Source organism: Muntiacus reevesi, chromosome 13 (assembly GCF_963930625.1).
Source record: "Muntiacus reevesi chromosome 13, mMunRee1.1, whole genome shotgun sequence".
NCBI lineage: Eukaryota > Metazoa > Chordata > Mammalia > Artiodactyla > Cervidae > Muntiacus > Muntiacus reevesi.
Window position 1 is genome coordinate 1709290 of NC_089261.1, and position 21065 is coordinate 1730354.

At 61.6% G+C, this 21065-nt stretch overlaps 1 protein-coding gene across 1 annotated transcript; it reads left to right on the top strand.

Moving 5' to 3' along the window:
• Positions 1-9: 9 nt before the first annotated feature.
• On the top strand, positions 10-11800 carry GGT5 (gamma-glutamyltransferase 5). Its single transcript, XM_065905036.1, has 12 exons — positions 10-2745; positions 5357-5487; positions 5760-5855; positions 6454-6649; positions 7265-7422; positions 7881-8027; positions 8763-8899; positions 9192-9382; positions 9843-9949; positions 10105-10223; positions 10348-10458; positions 11354-11800. Exons 1-12 carry the CDS (start codon positions 2573-2575, stop codon positions 11498-11500), a joined length of 1713 nt encoding a protein of 570 aa, XP_065761108.1. The 5' UTR covers positions 10-2572; the 3' UTR covers positions 11501-11800.
• The last annotated feature ends 9265 nt before the right edge of the window (positions 11801-21065 follow it).

Genomic DNA, 21065 nt, shown 5'->3' on the forward strand with positions numbered 1-21065 from the left:
GCCGGCTCCCGACTCCCTGGGCTTCAGCGCGCTGTGTGAGTGGGGCCGCCTGGGGGGAGGTTGGACGTTGGCCGCGCGGGCGCTGGGCCCCGGGGGGTGGGCTGCACCCCCGAGTCCCGGCACCAGGGTCGGGCCGCCCCGGGACAGTCCCGGTGGCGGCCACCAGTGGGCGCGCGGCCCCGGCGATTCGTCCGCCGGTTCCGAGAACCCGGAGACCTCCTCAGCTCGCTGGTGCGCGCCAGGCAGGCACTGAGGGGAAACCGAGCTCCCGGGGAGATGAGGTTGGGCAAGAGACTGGAGAAAAACATGCTGGTCAGGACCGGGCCCCCGGGGGGCTTTCCAAGTGGAAACCCAGAGTGAGATCCAAGCTGCGATGCGCTCCAAGAAGCAGGCCCGGTTCTCCGGGATCAGTGAGCTGGAAGAGGGCCTCACGTCCGAGGGTCAGGGCTTGGACGGGCGCCCAGGGTTAGGGCGGCTCTGGCCGGGAGGGGGGCACCTGGAGACGCTGCCCCCAGCCTCCTCCGCGGGGCAGCGCCTCCCGCCGGCCCTCCGCCTCTAACAGAGTTGTAGGGTGGGAGGGCAGGTGCTGGGAAAGCCCCTGGGAGGTGGGCAGGGCAGAGGGGGGCCCAGTCTGACAGCCTGGTGAGCACCCCCCGAGGCCAGGGACACAGGAGGCAGGAAATCCGAGGGATCCCAAAGTGCCCTCGGGGAAGCGGGGCTTTGCTGGGAACCGGGGAGCCACCATGGAGTCCTGGGAGCCCTGCATCCGAGAGGTCCCCCGCCCCTCAGGTCTGAGCCCTGGACCGCGGCGTCCCTGGGGTCCTCGGGGAATGGGATGGAGGCTGAACTGCTGGGGTGGGCACGTCTCTCTGCCCTCGTTTTAGCCCCAGAGGAGAGGCTATGGCTCCTTTGCAGGGGAGAAGACGGAGGCCTTGCTCCCACGGAGGTGGGAGCTGGCCTGGAGCCGCCTGAGCCCTAGCAGGCGGGCAGGGCACCCCCAGTTCCCCAGGCGCTGCGGGGCCCGGCTGAGGGCACCCTGGGGTCCTGGCTTCCCATCTTTCTCCTGCCCCTCACCTCCTGGAGAGGAAGAGGAGGTTCCACCCTGACCCTGGCCTCCCCGCGGGTGGGCTGGCCCTAGCCCAGGAATGCATTCTTGCTTCCTGCTTGAGCAATGCCACTGTGATTTGGGGGTCCCTGGGGACGGGAGGAGTCCACAGCCCTTCCCACCCTGCGAGGTGGCCTGCTGCCCCAGGAGTCCCTCTGGCTCAGGCTGGCGGGGGCTCCAGATGGGGCTTGGCAGACTGTGTGACTGTGTGGCGTCTCTGCCTCAGTTTCTCTGCTGTGCCTGGAGGGGTAAAGAGACCAGGGGACAGCAAAGCTCAGTTGGAAGGAAGCCAGGGTACTTTGGGGGTGGGTTGCTGGAAGTCCAGCCCCCAGGCCCTGCACCCTCTGTGTCCTGATGAGGGCACCTGCTTTCCCAGCTAGGCACCCTGAGGCCTGGACGGGGCAGGGTGCGGGCTGGTGCCCCAGGGGAGGAGGCGCACTCAGTTCAGGAAGAGGGAGGCAAACACGCGGCCCCCAGGGTGGGTAGAGACGCAGGTGCAAGGGAAGCCCCCTCCCCGAGGCCCAGTGGCGTTTCCAGGGCCGCAGTCCCCAGCGTGGACCGTCTGGTGGGCGCTGGGTGCAGGCCCCGTCCTCCTCCCCCACGCAGATGCCTCCCCTGAACAGACGCGGAAGCCGAGCCCCCTCCCGGTCAGCCCAGCCCCCCTCCTTAGCTTCAGCTGAGCTGGGACTTGAACTCGGGTCCTAAGTGACCCTGCCCAGGCCCCCCTGCAGCCCCAGGGTCCTCTGGATCTGGAGATGCTGAGGTGAGCGGCTGCCGGGGGGCGGGGGCACGAATAGGAGGCAAGCTGGGGCTCTGTCCCGGCTCCCTGCCCCTCTGAGCCTGACCCAGTAGCATCCCCTACTGTCCTGGCTTTGCTGGGAGCCGGGGATCAGCCATGGGGTCCTGGGAGCCCTGCACCCCAGCTCCCCCCGGCAGCCAAGCTGGCGCCAAGTCCTCGCACGCACGGCCTACCCTCTGGGCGCTGGCAGGAGGGGCGGCAGGGGGGAACGGCAGAAAGAGAGTTAACAGCAGCTGCTGACTTCTCTCTGAAAGGAAAAACTCCCCATAAACGCCCTGTTGCCTGGCATCTTGCCAGGGCCAAGATAGAGGCTAAAACTGGAAGTCCCGGCGGGTGGCCAGCTCTGCCTCTGCACTGGACGCTTGAAGACGGAGCAGCCCCGTGGCCAGCCGTCCGTCCACACATCCACCGTCCACCCGGCTGCCTGCTGCTCATCTGGAAACCTCTGTCTGTCCACCCATCCGACTCTGTCTGTCTGATCCTCCTCCGTCCTGCCATCTGGCTGTCTGCCCACTTGTCTGTCTGTGGCCCCCGTTTGGTGGTCCACCTGCCCTGTCACCTGTGAGCCCGTCAGCTCCGCTTGTCCGGTCAGCCGCCCACCTCCCTCTGCACCTCCCTGTCGGCTGGCTGCCTGCCCCCCTGCCTCCCCTCTCCCCTGGGCCGCAGCCATGGCCCAGGGCCGCGGGGCCGCGGTCAGCCTGGTCCTGCTGGGGCTGGGGCTGGCACTGGCCATCATTGTGCCCGCCGTGGTCGTCTCCCGGCACCGCGTCCACTGCGGCCCCCAGGCTTTTGCCCATGCCGCGGTCGCTGCGGACTCCAAGACCTGCTCGGACGTTGGGCGGTGAGTAAGAGGTGGGTGGGAGCTGGGTGGGCCTTGGCGCTGTCCTCTCCTGGAGACCGTGTGACTAGCGGCGAGAGTGTGGAGAAGACACGCGCGCGCGTGTGTGAGTGCGCCGGTGTGTGGGGGCCACGCAGGTTTGGGGGAAGCAGCCCCAGGGCCCTTGCACAGACCCGGTAGCAGATGTGCATTGGGGCAGACAGGGTCTAGGGCAGCCACCGTGCGGGCAGAGCAGAGGTGGCGTGTGAGACTGGTCCGAGCCGCGGGCCCGGGAGGCGCAGTGGGGACGCTGCCGCAGTGTCGCTGGTCTGGCCCTCGCTGACCCCGATGACGGACCCGGCGCCTCCAGGGAGGCCCTGACTGTTTTCCAAGCCTGGTCTTCCCCGGGACATGGGTGAGGGGGATGCAGGCTGTGTGTGTGAGGACTGGCCGCCAGGGTGCACTCAGTGATGCCTGAGAGCAGGCTCCCCGTCCTGGCCCCGGGAAACCCGCCTCCGAGGGCACCGTGTCCCCTCACGGCTGCCCCTCTGCATGTCAGGGCCTGGAGCCAGGCCAGGGGCTGGCAGAAGGACTGATGCTCTCTGGGCGGGGCAAGGGGACCGTGCAGAGGGGCCCCAGCCGGCATTTCTCGACCAACCGGACCTTCTTCCAGGAAGCCCAGCCCATGGAGGCTTCCCACCAGGACTCCCCGCCTGGCCCTGCCCCTCTACCCAGCTGGGGCTGTGGGAGCCAGGTCTAGTACCTGCCTCCCTGCCGGCTCCATCTGCTTCCCGGAATGTCTGCCTCAAGGACCATGGTCGGGATCAGAAGCGCTCTGTGATCCGAGGGGCACTGTGGCCGGGGCACTGCTGGGCAGAAGGCGTCCGTGCCCCCTCCGTCCCATGGTCACCCATCTTCCCAGCTTTCTCCCGCTTTCCTTCATTCCTTCCTCCCTTTGTCTGCTGTCTGGCCCTGCCCCCTCCTGTCCTGGGCCCTCCCTCGGGGCTCCCTTGAGGATGACAGGGACAAGTCAGAGGGTAGGTTGCTTCATCTCTGGAGGGGGCTTCCAGGGGCCAGGAGGGGAATGACCCTCCCGCCAGAAGCGCTGCGCCCCCCTCACCCTGAACCCATATTTGCAAAGATGCAAACACGTCAGGCCCCGCTGGCTCAGCAGTAAAGAATCCGCCTGCAATACAGAAGACCTGGGTTTGATCCCTGGGTCGGGAAGATCCCCTGGAGGAGGAAATGGCAACCCACTCCAGTAATCTTGCTTGGAAAATCCCAAGGACAGAGGAGCCTGGAGGGCTACAGTCCATGGGGTCACAGTTGGACATGACGGAGTGACTAAACAAAAACAAGTCAGGGGGGCTTCCCTGGTGGTCCAGTGGCTAAGACTCTATGCTTCCAGGGCAGAGGTCAGGGTTCGATCCCTGGTCAGGGAACTAGATCCCACAGGCCACAACTAAGAGTTCACATGTCACAACTAAACAGCGTCCTGCGTGTGCTGCAGCTAAGACCCAGCGCATAAATACATAGTTTAAAAAAGTCGGGACTTCAGCCTCAGAACCACTGATGAGGACGTGGCCCCGGGGGTGGGGAGCCGCTATCATGGACCTCTGAGGGGAGGCCCAGGCTCACTGTGTGCCCCCAATCTCTGCTGGGGGTCTCAGAGGGTTAAGGGTTGGGGTCTGTGCTCTGCTGCCGCCGCTGGCGAGGAAGAGGAAGAGGATGTGGTTTCCTTCCCAACTGTTTTCTGTCCTCATCAAGCTGTGATTCCACTTCCTGCTGTTGTTCTCAGAAGTCAGAGAGATGGGAGGGAGCCTGGAGCTGTCCCAGCTGCTGTGGGACAGGGGCGATTCCTCCAGGGCCCCCCTCACTCTGCAGCCGTATCATCTGCCTCCTGTCCCTTCCTCCCCTCACCAGGTCTCCCTTCTTCCGCCCTGTGAGCCCTGGGTTCTCTGGGAGGACCTCTAGGGAGACCTGAGGGTCAGCGGTTACTCCTAGGCTTTGTGACCACTTGGAAATGCCACGCAGGGTCCCCAGGGGAGGCTTAATTGTTCCACTTCATGTCTGAGGAATCTAGGGAGGGTGGGGTCTTCCCAGGGTCCTCACCCTCCACCCAGGACCCCGGTGCCTGCCCAGCCCCTGAGCATGGATCATAAAGGCCAGAGCTTCACTGGACCTTTGAGTTTGTTTCTGAATCCCAGTTCCCTTGTGAAGGGGTTGGGGGTGTGTCCCCAGTGAGATCAGGAAGGACATCTATGGGCTGGGCGTCCCCAGGGCTGCTGAGAGGGGCGGAGGGGGCCGGCCCAGGCCTGTTGACCGTGAGCCCCAGCCTCTGGGAGGGCCAGGGAGGACAGCCGCAGGAGCACTTTGTAAACTGAGAAGCACCTTGCATGTGGCCAGGGGCAGTGTAAAGGATGTCGCAAATTGCAACCTGTAGAGTGCAGTGGGTCTGTGAGCCGCTGGACCTGGGGGCAACCTGGTGTGGCCTCTGAACTAAGCTGGGGTGTGGCGGCAGCCGGCAGGCCACCCAGCTGTGCCCGCTCCCCAGTGAAGGCTGGCAGAGCAAGCCCGGGGGTGGGGAAGGCAGGGGCCGAGGAGCCTGGCTGCTTACCCAGCGCCGGTCCCCCAGGGCCATCCTCCAGCAGCGCGGCTCGCCGGTGGACGCCGCCATCGCGGCTCTGGTCTGCACCGGGGTCGTCAACCCCCAGAGCATGGGCCTGGGTGGAGGGGTCATCTTCACTATCTACAATGCTACCACAGGTGAGTCCTCTCCGGACCCCGTGAGGAGGATGGGCTCGGCCCCAGGTGCTAACAGGGAGGGGCTGGGAAAGCCAGAGGGCGGGGCCGACCGGCCTGTCCGCCCCGCCCCTTCACGGGCCCGCCCCGCCCCTTACTGGGTCTCGCCACGCCCACCCTGGTGAGCCCTTCGAGGGGTTAGGTCCGAGGCCCAGAGCCGGGCCCCGGCTGTCTGAGCGGGAACCTGGCAGCCTCCGGGGCGCCCCTGACACCCCGAACGTCCTGCCCAACCCCAGGGAAGGTGGAAGTCATCAACGCTAGGGAGACGGTGCCCTCCAGCCCCGTCCCGGCTCTGCTGGACCAGTGCGAGCAGGCCCAGCCTCTGGGCATAGGTGAGACCCTGGAGGGCCACCTCCCCCCACCCCTGCGGCCCACCCCACCGGGCCACTGGGTTAGAACCTCTCACCCCTAAGGGACAGTGCGCCTCATGGACCAGCTGAGACACCCTGGCACTGGGCGGCGGCAACTGGGGATGGGGGGCCCCCCGCGGAGGTTCTAACCCCCGGGCTGGGGGCGTGTTCCTGGGGGAGGGCTCTCTCAGTGGGGAGGGGCGATCCAAGCAGGGACAACTTCAAAGGCCCCGGAGGGTTCGGTGGAGGTCGGTGGAGATGGAGCTGGTGGGCGGGGTCAGTGGACCGGGCTGTGGGCGGGGTCAGTGGACCGGGCTGGTGGGCGGGGTCAGTGGACCGGGCTGTGGGCGGGGTCGGGCCGGTTTTCCTGAGCCCCGGGGGCCTGGTCGTGGACTGTGTAGAAGTCCATAGGGGGTCAAGGGGTTCGAGTGGAGAAGCATGTGCTTCCACCTGGGCTACAGAAAGCTCGCTCGGGCTGCCATGGCTGGGAGGGGGCTAGGCGGCCAGGAGTGGGCCGATGGAGAGCCCCTGGGGCCGAGGGCACCCCGGGGGCAGGGGTTTGACACCCCGGACCGTGCAGGCGCGCAGTGGATCGGGGTGCCCGGGGAGCTCCGCGGCTACGCTGAGGCCCACCGCCGCCACGGCCGCCTGCCCTGGGCGCAGCTCTTCACGCCCACCATCGCGCTGCTCCGGGGGGACTTCCGCGTGCCCACCGTCCTCGCCAGCTTCCTGCACAGCCCCTTCCTGCGCCCCGCCCTTACGAAGTCGTCCCTGAGGTGCGCGCTGGTGGAGGCCCAGGGCCCCTCCTCAGCCCCTTCTCCAGCTGGAGGATGTGCCCTGGGGGCGGGCTGGGGCGGGGCGCCTTGGATGGCTAGCTCACAGCCATCCTGGTCTCAGCTCACAGACCTTCGCCTCCACGTGGTAGCACCTCATCGGAGGGCTCTGGCCAGAGGGGGTTTATGCCCACGTGATGGGGCTCCCGTGGCACAGATCTGGGCTTTGCACACCCCCTCAGCCCTGCTCCCCACTGTCCTGTCCTCTCCCCGACCCCCACCCCACGCCTGCACTCTCCCCTCCGTCCTTCCCCTGTGCCCTTCCCCCTCTCACGCTCTGGGCCCACCCAGGCTGCCCACTGACCAGTCCTCCAGGAGGGCAGGACCTCAGGCCCTGAGTGGACGCAGGCCTGGCAGGGGGTGTGGCTTCCCGGGACGGTGATGAGACATGAGGGGTGTCAGCCCCACCCAGTCCTGGAGAACCTCCCCCCCCCCCACCCCACCCCCGTGTCCACCGCAGCCCCGCAGGACCGCGGACCAGGACTGCCTCCCATAGGGTCGGAAGTGTGGCCGCCCTCCAGGACCCGGCCCCCCCTGAGGCCGCCCCCCACCCCCCAGGCAGCTCTTCTTCAATGGGACAGAACCCCTGAGGCTTCAGGACCCACTGCCGTGGCCTATGCTGGCCGCCACCCTGGAGACCGTGGCTGCAGAAGGCGCGGATGCCCTCTACACGGGGCGGCTGGGCCAGCTGCTGCTGGAGGACATCGCCAAGGAAGGTCAGCGGGCGAGGTCCCACTGCCTTGCTGGGCGGAGAGAGCGGGGTCTGGACGCCGGGGCTGAGGGCGGCCCCGAGGGAGGGCCAGCGGTGCCCAGGCTTCAAGAGGCCGTTCCTGAATCCTGCCTGCTGCTGGGCTCAGGGACCCTGAGGTCAACACCCCTGAGGCACAGGGCCCCGAGGGTTCGGGCCTCAACACTGAATGATCGGTGGTCACAGAGGGCTCCTGGCCTGGAGCTGGCCCCCCTCAGAGGCTAGCGCGCCTCTCCCATCTTCCCCTGCTCGCTCTCCATCCTGCCCATCTCCGGTCTGCCCACACATCCCCCAGTCCCGAGCCACTGCCCACAGACCCAGCATCGCCACCCTGCCCCGGGGTCTGGAAGGCCACGGGTTGAGGGGAGCCCCGCTGTGTGCCTCTGTTTCCCTGTCTGTACATGGAGTTGTCCTCGCCTCGCCCAGGTAGTCAGCTGACCCTGCAGGACTTGGCATCCTTCCAGCCTGAGGTGGCAGATGCCCTGGCCATGCCCCTGGGTGACTATACCCTGTACTCGCCGCCGCCGCCTGCTGGGGGCGCCATTCTCAGCTTCATCCTCAACGTGCTCAAAGGTGAGGCTCCCCCAGGAGTCCTGGGGCTGAGGGACGTGTCCAGGGGCGGTGTACTCCAGAGCAGGCCTAGGGGGCGGCTAGGGCTCTGTGGGGGTGTTTGCCATCATCTTCCCATGGAGCTGCCCCCCACACCCTGGGGGACCCCAACCCGGGGCAGAGGAGCAGGTGGTGAGCTGCCCGTCGAGTGTGTGCACCCAGGCCTGAGGCCCAGCCTACAGCCAGCCCACAGGGTGGTGGCAGGGGCCCCGGCCATGTCCAGGGCCAGGATTGCCCAATGCTGACTACATTTTCTGGGGCTGCCGTTAACAGATGATCACCAATCACCAAAACCTGCTGGCTTAGACCACAAGAAATTTATTCTCTGCTAGTTCTGGAGGCCAGAAGTTCAGAATCAAGGTGTCCACAGGGCCGCCTTCCCTCCAGGGCCGGTTGGCAGGGGGAGCATTTGTTTTCTGCCTCTTCCAGCTTCTGGCAGCTGCGTCCAGTCAGCATCTGCGGCCACACGGCCTCCCTGTCCTGCGTGTCAGTTTTACAAGGATGTCTTACATTTAGCGCCCACCAGATAACCCAGGATAAGCCGCTCCTCTCAAGAGCCTTCACTTACTGACAGAATTGCCGCACAGGCAGACACTCTCCCGTGGGGGGCAGCCCTCACAGGTCCTGGGGGCAATTAGGACACGGAGTCCAGACCCACTGCACGGCACGACCCCCAACTGCGCCCACCCCCTCCCCCAGGGTTCAACTTTTCCGCCGAGTCGGTGGCCGGGCTGGAGGGGAGAGTGAACTTGTACCATCACCTCGTGGAGACACTCAAGTTTGCTGGGGGGCAGAGGTGGCGGCTGTGGGACCCTCGAAGCCACCCAGAGGTCCAGGTGAGGTGTTCTGGGCTGGTGGGCAGCCCCCATCCCCGCCCAGGGCTCAGGGTCAGGCCAGTGGGTGCCCTGCCTGCAGACCCCGAGTGCCTGGCAGGTGAGGCCAGAGGGAGGTGAACATGGTTGGCTCTGGAACGGGAGGGCCTGGCAGTGTGACCAGGCAGTGTGACCTGGGGTTGGTCTGGGGACAGCAGGGAGTCAGGAGGGCCGTGGGCGCACCCTCAGGGGACCCTCCGCTGTGTGGGCCCCTCCCGGCCGCTCACAGACCCCCTCACCTGTCCGCCCTCCCCAGAACGCCTCCCGGGACCTGCTGGGGGAGGCTCTGGCCCAGCATATCCGCCAGCAGATGGACGCCCGGGGTGACCACCCGCTCGACCACTACAGCCTGGCCGGGGCCTGGACCCACAAGATGGGCACGGCCCACGTGTCCGTGCTGGGCGAGGATGGCAGCGCCGTGGCCGCCACCAGCACCATCAACACGCCGTGCGTGGGGCCTACGGCTGTGGGGGCCCCCCGGGCGCCTGGGGCCCCGCCCCCACGTGCTGTGTCCGCGGGGTGGGTGGGGGGCGGTACCTCTCCTGCTGTCAGAGGGGTCCTGCACCCGGGCATTTCTGGCTGAAGGCTGTTCACCCGGTGTCTCTGAGCGCAGATGGGGAAGGGGCTTCACTCCAGAAGGATGTGCTGGGGGGGGTTGAGGCGGGGCCAGGGAGGCTCCGGGGCGGGGCCGAGAGGTTCTCTGGGGGCGGGGCCGAGAGGTTCTCTGGGGGCGGGGCCAGGGAGGCTCTGGGGCGGGGCCAGGGGCTCTGGGGGCGGGACCGGGGCGGGGCCAGGGAGGGGAGCGCCGTCCCAGCGTGCTGGGGGTGGCCCCTGAAGCGAGGGGCTCCTGGACGGCTGTGGGAGTCAGGAGCCCACAGCCGGCGCCCAGCCCCGCCTCTGTCCGCAGCTTTGGAGCCATGGTGTACTCACCACGCACGGGCATCCTTCTCAACAACGAGCTTCTGGACCTGTGCTGGCGGCACTCACGAGGCTCCAGAGCCACGCCCCCGCCCGGTGAGCACAGGGCCCAACCAGCCCCGGGTGAGGGAAGGCGGGCCGGGCTGGCGTCGGTGGATCGTGGACCGTGCATTGGTGGACGGAGGCGGAGCGGGCGACCCTGGGGGGCTGGCTGGGAAGCGAGGCTGCCCTGACTCCTGTCCGGCCCCCAGTTCCAGGTGAGCGGCCCCCGTCGTCCATGGTCCCCTCCATCTTGGTCAGCGCAGCCCGGGGGTCGAAGCTGGTGATCGGCGGGGCTGGCGGGGAACTCATTATCTCTGCGGTGGCCCAAGTGAGTCTGGGGGCTCCCGGCTGGAACGCGCCCTCGCTGGGCGGCCCTGCTGTCCCCGGAGGGGTTGGGGAGGGTGACTGGAACCTCCCCTGCCTCCCTCCCTGCGTCGTCCTCTCCCCTGCAGGCCATCGTGAACAAGCTGTGGCTGGGCTTTGACCTGGAAGCCGCCATCAAGGCCCCCATCCTGCACGTGGACAGCAAGGGGCAGGTGGAGTTCGAGCCCAGCTTCAGCCAGGTGAGACAGCCGCCTCCGAGCCTGCCTTCAGAGCCTGGGGGGTGGCGGCCTCAGCTCCTGTATGCCTTGGGCCAGGTCTCCACACATCTCCAGGGTCTCTGTGAAGGGTCACAGACAGGCAAGCGTGGGGACCAGATCGCCAGGCAGGTCACTCGGCCCTCAGACACCAATGCCTGGTGGGCCCTGACGTCCCCAGTTCTGCAGACACACCGTCTCAGACCTGAGCCTTGAGGGCTGTGCTCAGAGCGCCTCACCCCCGAGGACCACTGGGACCTGGGGCCTGTGTCCTTGGACTCATGGGTCTTCAGAAGCCTTCAGTGATTCCTCCACCAGCAGGGCCCTGGGGAGTCTGACTGCCACGTCCCTGGCATCCGGGATCCCCCGTGTTCTCGGGCGGGTGGGTGTTGAGAGAGCAGGTCCCAAGCTGCCGATAGCATGGCACCAGGGCCATTCCTCCTGATGTTGAGTTTGGCTCTTCTTAAGCATGGAGGACGTGGCTCCAAAGGGCCCAGGCACTGCCTTCTAGAGGCTTTGCTTTTCAGACCCTCAAAACCAAGTCCTCCACGGCCACCTACCTTCTCCACTGAAGACCTGGACTCCTCTGGGGTCACGCTGAGGCCCCTGGTGTCCTCAACCCAGGATAGAAGTGAGCCTGCATCTCGGGGTCCTTCCAGACGGGGCCACGTCCTCCCGTCATCCTCCCTGGAGCAGGGCCTCTGCTCTGGGGCCTGTAGAGTGGGGGGCCACAGACTCCATGTCCTGCAGACGAGGCTGCGTCCAACACCCCTCTGTCCTCACCCAGACCCGCGCCCCACTCCTGTCTGGGTTGGGGTCCTCAGCTTCCCTGCCTGGGCCCTGTCCCCTCTGTGACCAGACGGCCTCCTCTCCCCTCCAGGAGGTTCAGAAGGGGCTCCAGGACCGGGGCCAAGAGCAGAGCAAGAGGCCCTTCTTCCTGAACGTGGTCCAGGCCGTGTCCCAGGACGGGGCCTGCGTGCATGCCACAGCGGACCCGCGGAAGGGCGGAGAGCCCTCGGGCTACTGAAAGGCTGGTCCCTCCCGATTTGGGGTCCTGCCCAGCATGCACCCGGCTGGCCTGGCCCAGGGGACCGAGCGCTCTGGCAGGATCTGGGCCCCTGGACCGGACGGTTGCTCTGGGGCTGCAAAGAGGTGGACAGCCCAGCAGACGGACGGCTGTGGGGGCCGAGTCCCCCCACCAGAGCCCCTGCCCTGGCCGCTCCAGGCCTCACCCAGGACTGTGCCCCTGCCCCCTGGAAACCCCGCCCCCACCTGTGTATCCTTTGGTCTGAGATTAAAGAAGAGACTGCACCACATCTGACTCGGGGTCGAGGTGGAGAGGGCCACGCACAGAGCTAGTAGTCTTCCACACACGCCACCACGGGGCTGGGGAGACCAGAGCCAGGCTGGTTCTTGTCCAAGCCGCCCCTGGACACTTGCTGAGGCCCCACACATGGCTGCCTGGACTGCCTGCTGGGGCCACCTGGCCCTGGCTCCTGGGAGCCCGTGGCCGAGGCCTGTCCAGGAGTTTGTCCTCTGTCCCGGGAAAAGACTAGAAGACTAGAGACCTAAGCCCTCCCCAGCCTGCATCTCCAACCTGCTCTCCCTCTCAGCACGGCTGACGTTTTGGGGGGAGTCATACTTTGGGGGGCTGCGCCCACACTGTAGGGTGCACAGCAGCGTCCCTGGCCTCCCCCAGCTAAATGAGCCCCCTGCCCCGGCCAGTCAGCAGTCACCCCCGAATGAGAACCGCTGCTCTGGACCCAGGAGCGCCCGGCCACTAGCACTCTGCTAGCTGCCAGGCAGGCTGGCCTCCCTTGGGGAGGGGTCTTGGTGGCTGACCTGGGGGGAGGTCCTGCCCACACCCTGATTCCTGGCAGCATCGGGAACTCCAGTCTCAGCCCAAACATCCCCCAGGGGCGCTGGAGTCCAGCGGCTCGGGCTGGGGAGGGCGTTGGCTCCTGGCTCCAGGGGACAGAACGCAGCAGACGGAGGGGGCTCAAAACGCTGCTCACCTGCCCGCAGGGCCTCCCAGCGCCACCCACGTTCGCTGTGTCCCTGCACTCCGGACGCCCCCTGCCACCCCTGGGGGCTGTTACCCCCTGTGAGCCGGTGGGTTCCCTCCCCGGCCAGGCTCTAGCCCAGCTTTCTGGAACATCAGACTTACATGCCCACTCCCCGCCCCCCGCCTCCCACCCCCTGAGCACCTGGACCCTCAGGCACCTACCTCGGACTCAACACACCAAACCAGAAGCCAGCTCTGAGGCAGCCAAACACTCTCCGGTGGCCTCCTTTCCCTGTTCCGAGACGGTCACCCAGGCCTCCCCCTCCATCTGCATGGCCTGGCCTTGGTTCCGTCTTTATCCCTCTCTCTGCCTCCAGGCTGCTGCCACCACCTCGGTCTGCTCCCCACTCAAGACAGCCATGACCCTTCAAATGCATAACGGGTCCTGCGAGGAGGCCACACGGGGCCCTCCTTGGCCTGCGGGGCCCCTGGAGGAAGCCCAGCCCCCCGCCCTGCTCATCCCACCACGGGAGACTTGCTGGCCCCTGCTCGCCTCCCCCGGGGACCACAAGCCACGCCGACCGGGGCACGTTCCCAGCCCAGTTAGCAACTCTGCAGCTGGTTTAAACATCTCGTTAAACAGAGGCAGCCAAAGCCAAGACTGCCGTATCTTCAAAACAACACTCACACATACAGATCAGTCCCCACAGAATATAGCGAGAGGTAAAAGAATTTGCCTGCCAGTGCAAGAGACGCGGGTTTGATTAGGAAGATCCCCTGGAGTAGGAAATGGCAACCCACTCAGGTATTCTTGCCTGGGAAATCCCATGGACAGAGGAGCCTGGCGGGCCACGGTCCGTGGGGTCACAAGGAGTCGGACATGACTGAGCACACACGCATGTGGGGCTCGGAGGAAAATTCATTGTGTTAGATAGTTACATTAAAATGATCAAAGCATCTCATGTAAGACATTAGCAGAACAACAATCAGAACAGCAGGGAAAGCAAGAGGAAGAATTTAGGAACAACTGAAGCAGAAACAGAATTTGAAGTCAGAACAGATCTTGGAAAAAATATACAGCTATTAGCTAGCCAATCAGTAAAAATTAAGGAAGTATAAATACGCAAAGAATGAAATGAGAATGGGGAAATAACCTAAGCTATAGAGGAAGTTAAAAGTACTAGAAAAGATGACTCATTTTAATAAAAATAAATTTGGAAACTTGACAAAATAAACTCTCTAGGATAAATAGGATTATGGTACTTAACATGTACTAAAAACATCTCTGTTTATCAGAAATTCAGATTCAATTGGGCAGGCTTACAGGTCCCAGAAGGAGCAAAGATCTAGGTGGGTCAACGATCGCATAGAGAAGCTGAGAACATTGCAGACAGTGGCCTACCTCAAACGCCCTTCTGGAAAGATGCCGAGTCCTGCCATTAAGACCAGAGGCTTCTCCTGCCAATTGTGTTCGGGAAGCTCAACACAAGGTCCTCAAAAAACAAAACCCTCGCAAGGAGACTCCAAGCAAGATTCAAAAGGACAGCATGTCCCCGGCAGGCCCGCAGCAGGGCGGCCGGACGTCTGTTAGGGCCTGGACGCCTCTCTCGGCAGAGGAGAAAAGCCAGTCATCTCCACGGAGAGGTGTCTGACAGAAGCCAAGACTCATTCCGGATTAAGAAGCAAACAGCCCGTGGACCTAACGCCCAAACACTGGAAGAGACACACGGGTATTCCCTTCACATGATGAATATCTCAAGACAACAACAAGGCCTGCTGGACACCGAGCACGGTTCGGGGCAGCTCTGCTGCGTTCCTTGTGTGAATCCACGAGATTCTGAACGGAAGGGAGCCACGATGACCCCATCTTACGATGAGCAAGTGCGCGCTCAGTCACGTCCGACTCTGCCACGCCGCGGTCTGTAGCCCGCCAGGCTCCTCTGTCCGTGGGATTCTCCAGGCAAGAACACTGGACTGGGCTGCCGTTTGCTTCTCCAGGGGATCTTCCCGACCCAGGGATCGAACCTGAGTCTCCTGCATCTCCTGAAAGTGGCAGGCGGATTGCTTACCCCTCAGCCACCTGGGAAGCCCACACTGAGGATACTGAAGCCCCAAAGCTCCGAGGGTCCTGGAGAGCGCCAGAGGCGGAAACTGGGGAGGCAGACGGAGGGAGGGAGTCTTCACCCCCTGCCTCACACTACATACAGAAATGAATCTTAGGCCGAAATGGGAAATCTAAAATAATTGCGGGGGTGGGGGGTGATGGACCTCCAGAGGAAGGGGATACCTACAGACACGTCTTGTGGCCGACTCATGCTGTTGTATACAGCAGAAACCAACACAAAGCTGTAAAGCGATTAACCGCCAGTGAAAAAGAAAACGTTATGGAATAACTGCCTCGGCAACCGGGCCAGCATCACTCATTATAAGGACCTTCATTCCCTCACTAAATTGCATCCGTGCTTTTGTGAAGCAAACAAAAACTCAAGTAAACCAAGCCATCAGATTTTAAAACACACTGTAAACACACAGTAGGCTAAGAGAGCACATGAATAAACCTCAGAAATCCGTCAACCACAGAGTCCACAGGGAAATGCAAATATATATGGGAACTTTCGTCTCTGCCAAGAGAGCATTCAAAGCGGTAGGGAAAAGATGCATTGCTAACAGTCAGTATGAGGACAAGCGGGTAACCAGCTGGGAGAGCAGTAAAACGGGCCCCCCGCTCTTTTCATTTATACCCAATTAAATTCCAGCTGGACCAAGATTTAAGAATAAACCTATTTAAAAATGAAACTGAAAAGAAAAGAGGAAAAAAAAAGAAGAAAAAAAAGAAACCAAAATTAAAATTTTTCATTAAAAATGAAACTACCCCCCAAAACACCATACAGACATCGTAAGAAAATGGGAGAATGTTCTGTTTATGATCTTTGAGTAGGGAAGTCTTTTATTGGGCATGACATAAAATCAAGAAGCTATGTGTTTTGTTTTGTTTTTTTAAAAAAGGACTCTGGGGAGGTTGGGATGGACATGTACATAGTGTTATGTTTGAAATGGAAACCAGAACGGACCTACTATGCGGCGCACAGAACTCTGCTCAATGCCATGCGGCAGTCTGATGGGAGGGGGACTTGGGGGCAGAACGTATATGTGTGTGTGTGTGTGTGTGTGTGTGGCTGAGTCCCTTCAGTGTTCACCTGAAACTGTCACAGCAGTAATTGACTATACCCCAATACAAAATAAAAAGTGGGTTTTTTTTTTCAAAAAAAGGGTAAACTAGGACTTCCCTGTGGTCCAGTAGTTAGCACTCTGGCCCTCTAACTCAGGGGGTGGGGTCTGATCCCTGGTCAGGAAACTCAGATCCCACGCGCCGAGCAGCATGGCCAAAACTGTTTTCAAAAGAGAATAGATTTGAACACATAGAAATTTAAAATTTTGATGTGGAAAATATTTTAAAAGACCAATGATAACCTTGGGGAAAGATAGTTTCAATACATAACATGATCTGAGCCTGGTTTCTTTAATATTTAAATACTTAAATATTTAATAGCAATGACCAAGAATCCATTAGAAAGACGCACAAGGATGTGACTCATGAGACCATGGGAAGAGAATTGCAAATGGTTATTTCAATGTATACAGTTATTCAACCTCACTGATAAACGTGCCAATTAAAACAACAACGAAATCCCACAAAGCAAGCAGCTGCAGCCCAAGGCTTCATCTTTGAATGCTTCCAAACACTGATGGAAGGGAAAAAAACCAGTGTTACACAAACTTCCCCAGAACAGAGAAACTATTGCCCAACTCTTAATGAGGCCAGCAGAATCCTGAGAACAAAACCTGACGAGGACATTTCATGAAGGAAAAGTACAGGGTGATTTCATTCATGCACAGAGACGAAAAATTCCTGAATGATATATGAATTCACCACTATCAATTTGGGTTTATTCTGGGAATGCGTGATCGGTTGAACATTACAAAATCAAGCAATTCTGGGAACTCCCTGGTGGCCCAGCAGTTAGGACTGCCAAAGGCCTGAGTTCAATCCCTGGCCTGGGAACTAAGATCCCACAAACCCGGCAACACGGCCAAACAAACAAAAACAAACACCCAAGCGACGCAATCCCCCGTGTTAACACACTAACAGAGTAAAGAGGCAGAAACCATTCGCCCTCTCCACAAACGCAGAGAAGCATCTGATAACGCTCGCCACCTGCCACTGACGAGAAAAACCCGCAGGAACTAGCAACAGAAGGAAACTTCCTGAATCTGTAAGCGGCGGCTACGAGAGCCTACTGGAAACGCCACGCTTCACGGCGAAACGCAACAGCCCTCCTTTGGAGACTGAGGCCAACTTCTGAGAAGGACTTTCATTCTGCTGGCTTTCATTGTTTCCTTTCCACAGGGAAAGAGAAGGCCCTGCCCAGGCGATCAGGTGAGAAAAACAAACAGAAGGCTTGAGAACTGGAGAGGAGGACACAAAACCGTCTACATAAGTAGCTACTTAGCAGGAAAACTGAGAGAAACCTGGGTGAAATGAGCCAGATCACTGGAATCAAGGAAAATGCACAAAAATCAACGCTATCTCTATATATCCCTCACAAATAGAGAACATTTCTTTTTGGACTGAAATCACTCGTGATAGCATTTTAAAAACTCGAAGCCTAGAAGCAAAACAAACAGGTATTCAAGACCCCTACGCTGAGCAACGCTGCAAACTATAACTGAAGGATTTGAAGAAGACTTGAATAAACGGAAGGTTAAACCATGTTTACGGACTAAAGGAGTTAGGACGGTGAAGAGACCAATTCGACCCACATCCACCCATGACTCCGATGCAATTCTAATAAAAATCCTCACTTTTTTTTTTTTTTGGTCTGTTTGTGTGTGTGTGTGTGTGTGTGTGTGTGTGTGTGTGTGTGTGTGTAAATTGGTGAGCTGATCCTAAAATTCATGTGGAAACACCAAGGACGAGGACAAGCCCAGGCAGTCTTAAGTGAAAGTGAAAGTCACTCAGTCGTGTCCGACTCTTTGTGACCCCCTGGACTACTCAATCCATGGAATTCTCCAGGTCAGAATATGGGAGTGGGTAGTCTTTCCCTTCTCCAGGGGGTCTTCCCAGCCCAGGGATCAAACCCAGGTCTCCCACATTGCAGACAGTCTTAAGGAAGAGCATAACAGAGGACCCACATGACCAGATGCCGGGAGCAAGCTAGGGTAAGTAAGGCGATCTGGTGCCGGTACAGTAATAAACCGGACAACGGGGCAGGACAGTCACCTGACCTCTGACAGAGGAGACACGGCAGTGCCATGGGAAGGGACTGTGCTTCAAAGGACAGTGCCAAGTCCATCAGAGACCCACGTGAGGCGTGCATCCTAACCTGCCTCACACAACGCACAGACATCACCCCAGATGGATCTCATCACAAAACCGGACACAATAACGCCTTTATGGGAGACCCCAGAGCAGCTCGGCGACTTGGGAGAAGGCAAACAGGATGCAAAAAGTACCAAATGTAAAAGAAAAAAAACAAAACCCTGAAGAACTCACAAAGAACAGTAGCATTCTGAAGAAACAAAATACTGAGCGCGGCTCAAGCTCCACCACCTGGGGACTGAGTGTTAAGGAAATTCTTCTGTTTGAGTTTTAAGATTTTTAAATGTAATAAAACACAAGTGGGGCTTCCCTGGTGGCTCAGTGGTAAAGAATCTGCCTGCCAATGCAGGAGACCCGGGCTTCCATCCCCCGGTCAGGGAAGACCCCCTGGAGAGGAAATGGCAACCCACTCCAGTACCCTTGCCTGGAGGACCCCATGCACAGAGAAGCCTGGTGGGCTACAGTCCGTGGGGGTCACGAAAGAGTCGGACACGACGAAAGAGTCGGACGCGACTGAGCGACTAAAGAGCAGCAGCAGAATACAAAGGACAGAAAGTTGACCGTCTTCACCATTTCTCAGGGTGCAGCTCAGAGGCACCCAGTACATTCGCCCTGTTGCACAAACATCACCACCCGTCTTGACGGTTTTGCTCTTCCCAAACTGAAACCCTCCAGCTCTGGGGAGTCCCCTGGTGGTCTAGCGGCTAGCATTCGGTGCTTTCACTGCTGGGGCCCGGGTTGGGGAACTGGCCAAAAACAGCTCCCTATTTCCTCTCCCCAGCCCCTGGCCATCTCTATTCCACCCTGTCTCTACGAACTTGCCCCGGGGCCCTCATGTAGGTGGAATCACACAGTAGTGTCAGGCTATTTCACTCAGCACCATAGCCTCAAGGGGCAGACTTTCCTTCCTCTTTAGGACCCAGCGGTGTCCCGTTGTATACAGACGCGCACATGTGTCCACCCATCCATCTGCTGATGGACCCTTAAGTTGCCTCCACCTTCGGCTGTCGTGAATAAGTCTGCTGCTCTGAACACTGGAGGATCCATCTGAACCATGCAAAACCTTGTGCGCACAGTATTTGTCCTCAACACTGCTGACAAATGTAAGGTCATCTTTTTCGCATTTCTGAGCCTGGTGCATAGTTCACAGGACCAACTGCTGCAACACACAGACCCAAAACGTGCCATGGCTTACTCACAGGGAAGTTTATTTTTTGTTCCCAACGCAGGACTGGATGCATTGAACAGGTGGGGGCAGGGGCCCCTTCCACACGCTGCGCACCCAGGCTGGCTCGGCTTCCAGTCCGTGGGAGCAGGGGGAAGGGCGGGTGGAGGGGGTTCCCTGTGGAGGCGTTAAGGCCCAGCCTGGAAAGTTCCCCACCCGCTTCGGCTGGCAGGCAGTGACAGGACTGCTCCAGGGGCACGGGGCGCTGGAGGTTGCTGAGCCCCAACTCAGATAAACGGCTTCCGTCCTCTGCCTGGAGGCAGACACCCCCAGGAAGCGCCACCTGCTCCCACAGAGCAGGGCCTGGTCCCCCATCCTTCCGGGCAGGACAGACCATGGGGACGGGGGTCTCCCAGCAAGGGCCTGGCCGGGAGTGGGCACTGGGTCACCTGGGGCTCTGTGTGAGGAAGCAGCCTGCCCGAGGGGTCCCTCCCCCGACATCAGCCAACAGGAGACCTGAGGTGAAGGCTGGAGGGGATGTGCGTGCTCCTTCCTCGGAGGCTGGGGGTGTCAGGGGCCTTTGCCGCGGAGGCCCAGGCCCCCCAGGTGGCTCCATGGCCTCCTCCCCTCCCCCGCACCATGCCCCTCACCCAGCGGGCCTCTTATCCGACTCCCCGGCTCCCCCCTCACCTGAGAGCGAGCCCCCCCTGCATTACTGCCCCCCAGACCCCAAGCAGGGACAGCAGACTGGGCCCTGGGGCTGTCGTCCCCTGGGCCTGCGGTTTGGAGAGGACACCCCTGAGGCCAGGGTCCCCGCCGCTGACGTTCACAGGGGCTCCGCGCCCAGCCCTGGGACGCACAGCCTCACACAGGCCTGGCCGCACCCCAGACTCCCTCGGGGCCCCGAGAAAACCTCTGCCAGGTGTTGGGGCTTCCCAGCCTGGTCGGCCCCTGGCACTGGGAGAGCCTGACGTCTGGGGCCAGGGCCACAATGGATCCCTTCTCCTGCCTGGGGTGGGGGTGGCGGAGGCTCCAGGGCCCAGAGGGACAGGGGTGGTGGGGGAGCCAGGAGGAGGCCAGGTTCCCTCTTGGGCCTCAGCTGCGGCCCGCACGTTGCTCACCCACAAGAGCCCAGCCTGGCCCTGCCAGGTAGGCGTGGGGCTTGGGCTGGTGGGAGGCCGGCCCTGCCTGACCTCATCTCCACAGAGGAAAGTACCTGCCCAGGGGCCAAAGGGTGGGCACTCAGCCCCCCTGTCCTGAGCTGGAAGCCCAGAGGTGGGGAGGTGCCCGGTGGGGTCTGGAAGGACACGCACTGACTGGGCACCACCCCCGGTACCCTCCCACCTTCTCTGTTTCCTCAAACATGCCCCACCGTGCGCAGCGCCCTAGGACTCCCGGCAGGGGATCTGCTGCCCGGCCCCCTCCCTGCCCGGGCCTCTGCCCAGGACCCTCTGCCACAGGCCAAGGCTGAGGAGGTAGGGCGGTCAGCGCGCACTGGACCTCGGGTAACCTGTACAACTTCCAAGACTGGTGACTCGAGGCGTCCCCCACCCCAGGCGGGCCTGCAGGAGCCTCGGCCGAGGCCGTGACCACAAGTCTGCTGGTGCACTTGCCCGGCCCTCCCTGGGCACCTCCGCGATTCTTACCCTCTGCTGCCCCCTCGTGGCCACTCTCAGCACGGCCATGAGAAGGCTTTGCTCAGGGCCCCCCACTCAGTGCCTCCCACTCCCAGGCCCCAGGGCTCCAGGCTGCCTCCCCCTCCCCCGCCTTGCTCCTCTCAGGCACAGCCGCCAGCCCCGGGCAGCAGGCACCCACCTCCAACCCACATGCCCCGGCACTTCCCCGTCTGAGACCTCTGATGGAAACCCGGCACCATCCTACCCAGGCCCCCCAGAGCCCCCATCCAGCACCCTCAGGAGAGGCCTGGGCCCTGTACACTCGCCTCCGGACAGTCCTGAGCAAAGGCCCAGGGGCCTGGACCAGCTGGGCATGGCGCTACCACACTGCCTCTGGGGCTGCGCCAGAGCTGGGTGCCCCGCGGA

What these genes read in the sequence shown, in the direction of transcription:
- GGT5 (XM_065905036.1), top strand. Translation starts at nt 2,573, where the DNA reads ATGGCCCAGGGCCGCGGGGCCGCGGTCAGCCTGGTCCTGCTGGGGCTG. An exon ending in ACCTGCTCGGACGTTGGGCG is followed by an intron (nt 2,746 to 5,356) that starts GTGAGTAAGAGG and finishes CCGGTCCCCCAG; the next exon opens with GGCCATCCTCCAGCAGCGCG. An exon ending in CATCCTCAACGTGCTCAAAG is followed by an intron (nt 8,028 to 8,762) that starts GTGAGGCTCCCC and finishes CCCCTCCCCCAG; the next exon opens with GGTTCAACTTTTCCGCCGAG.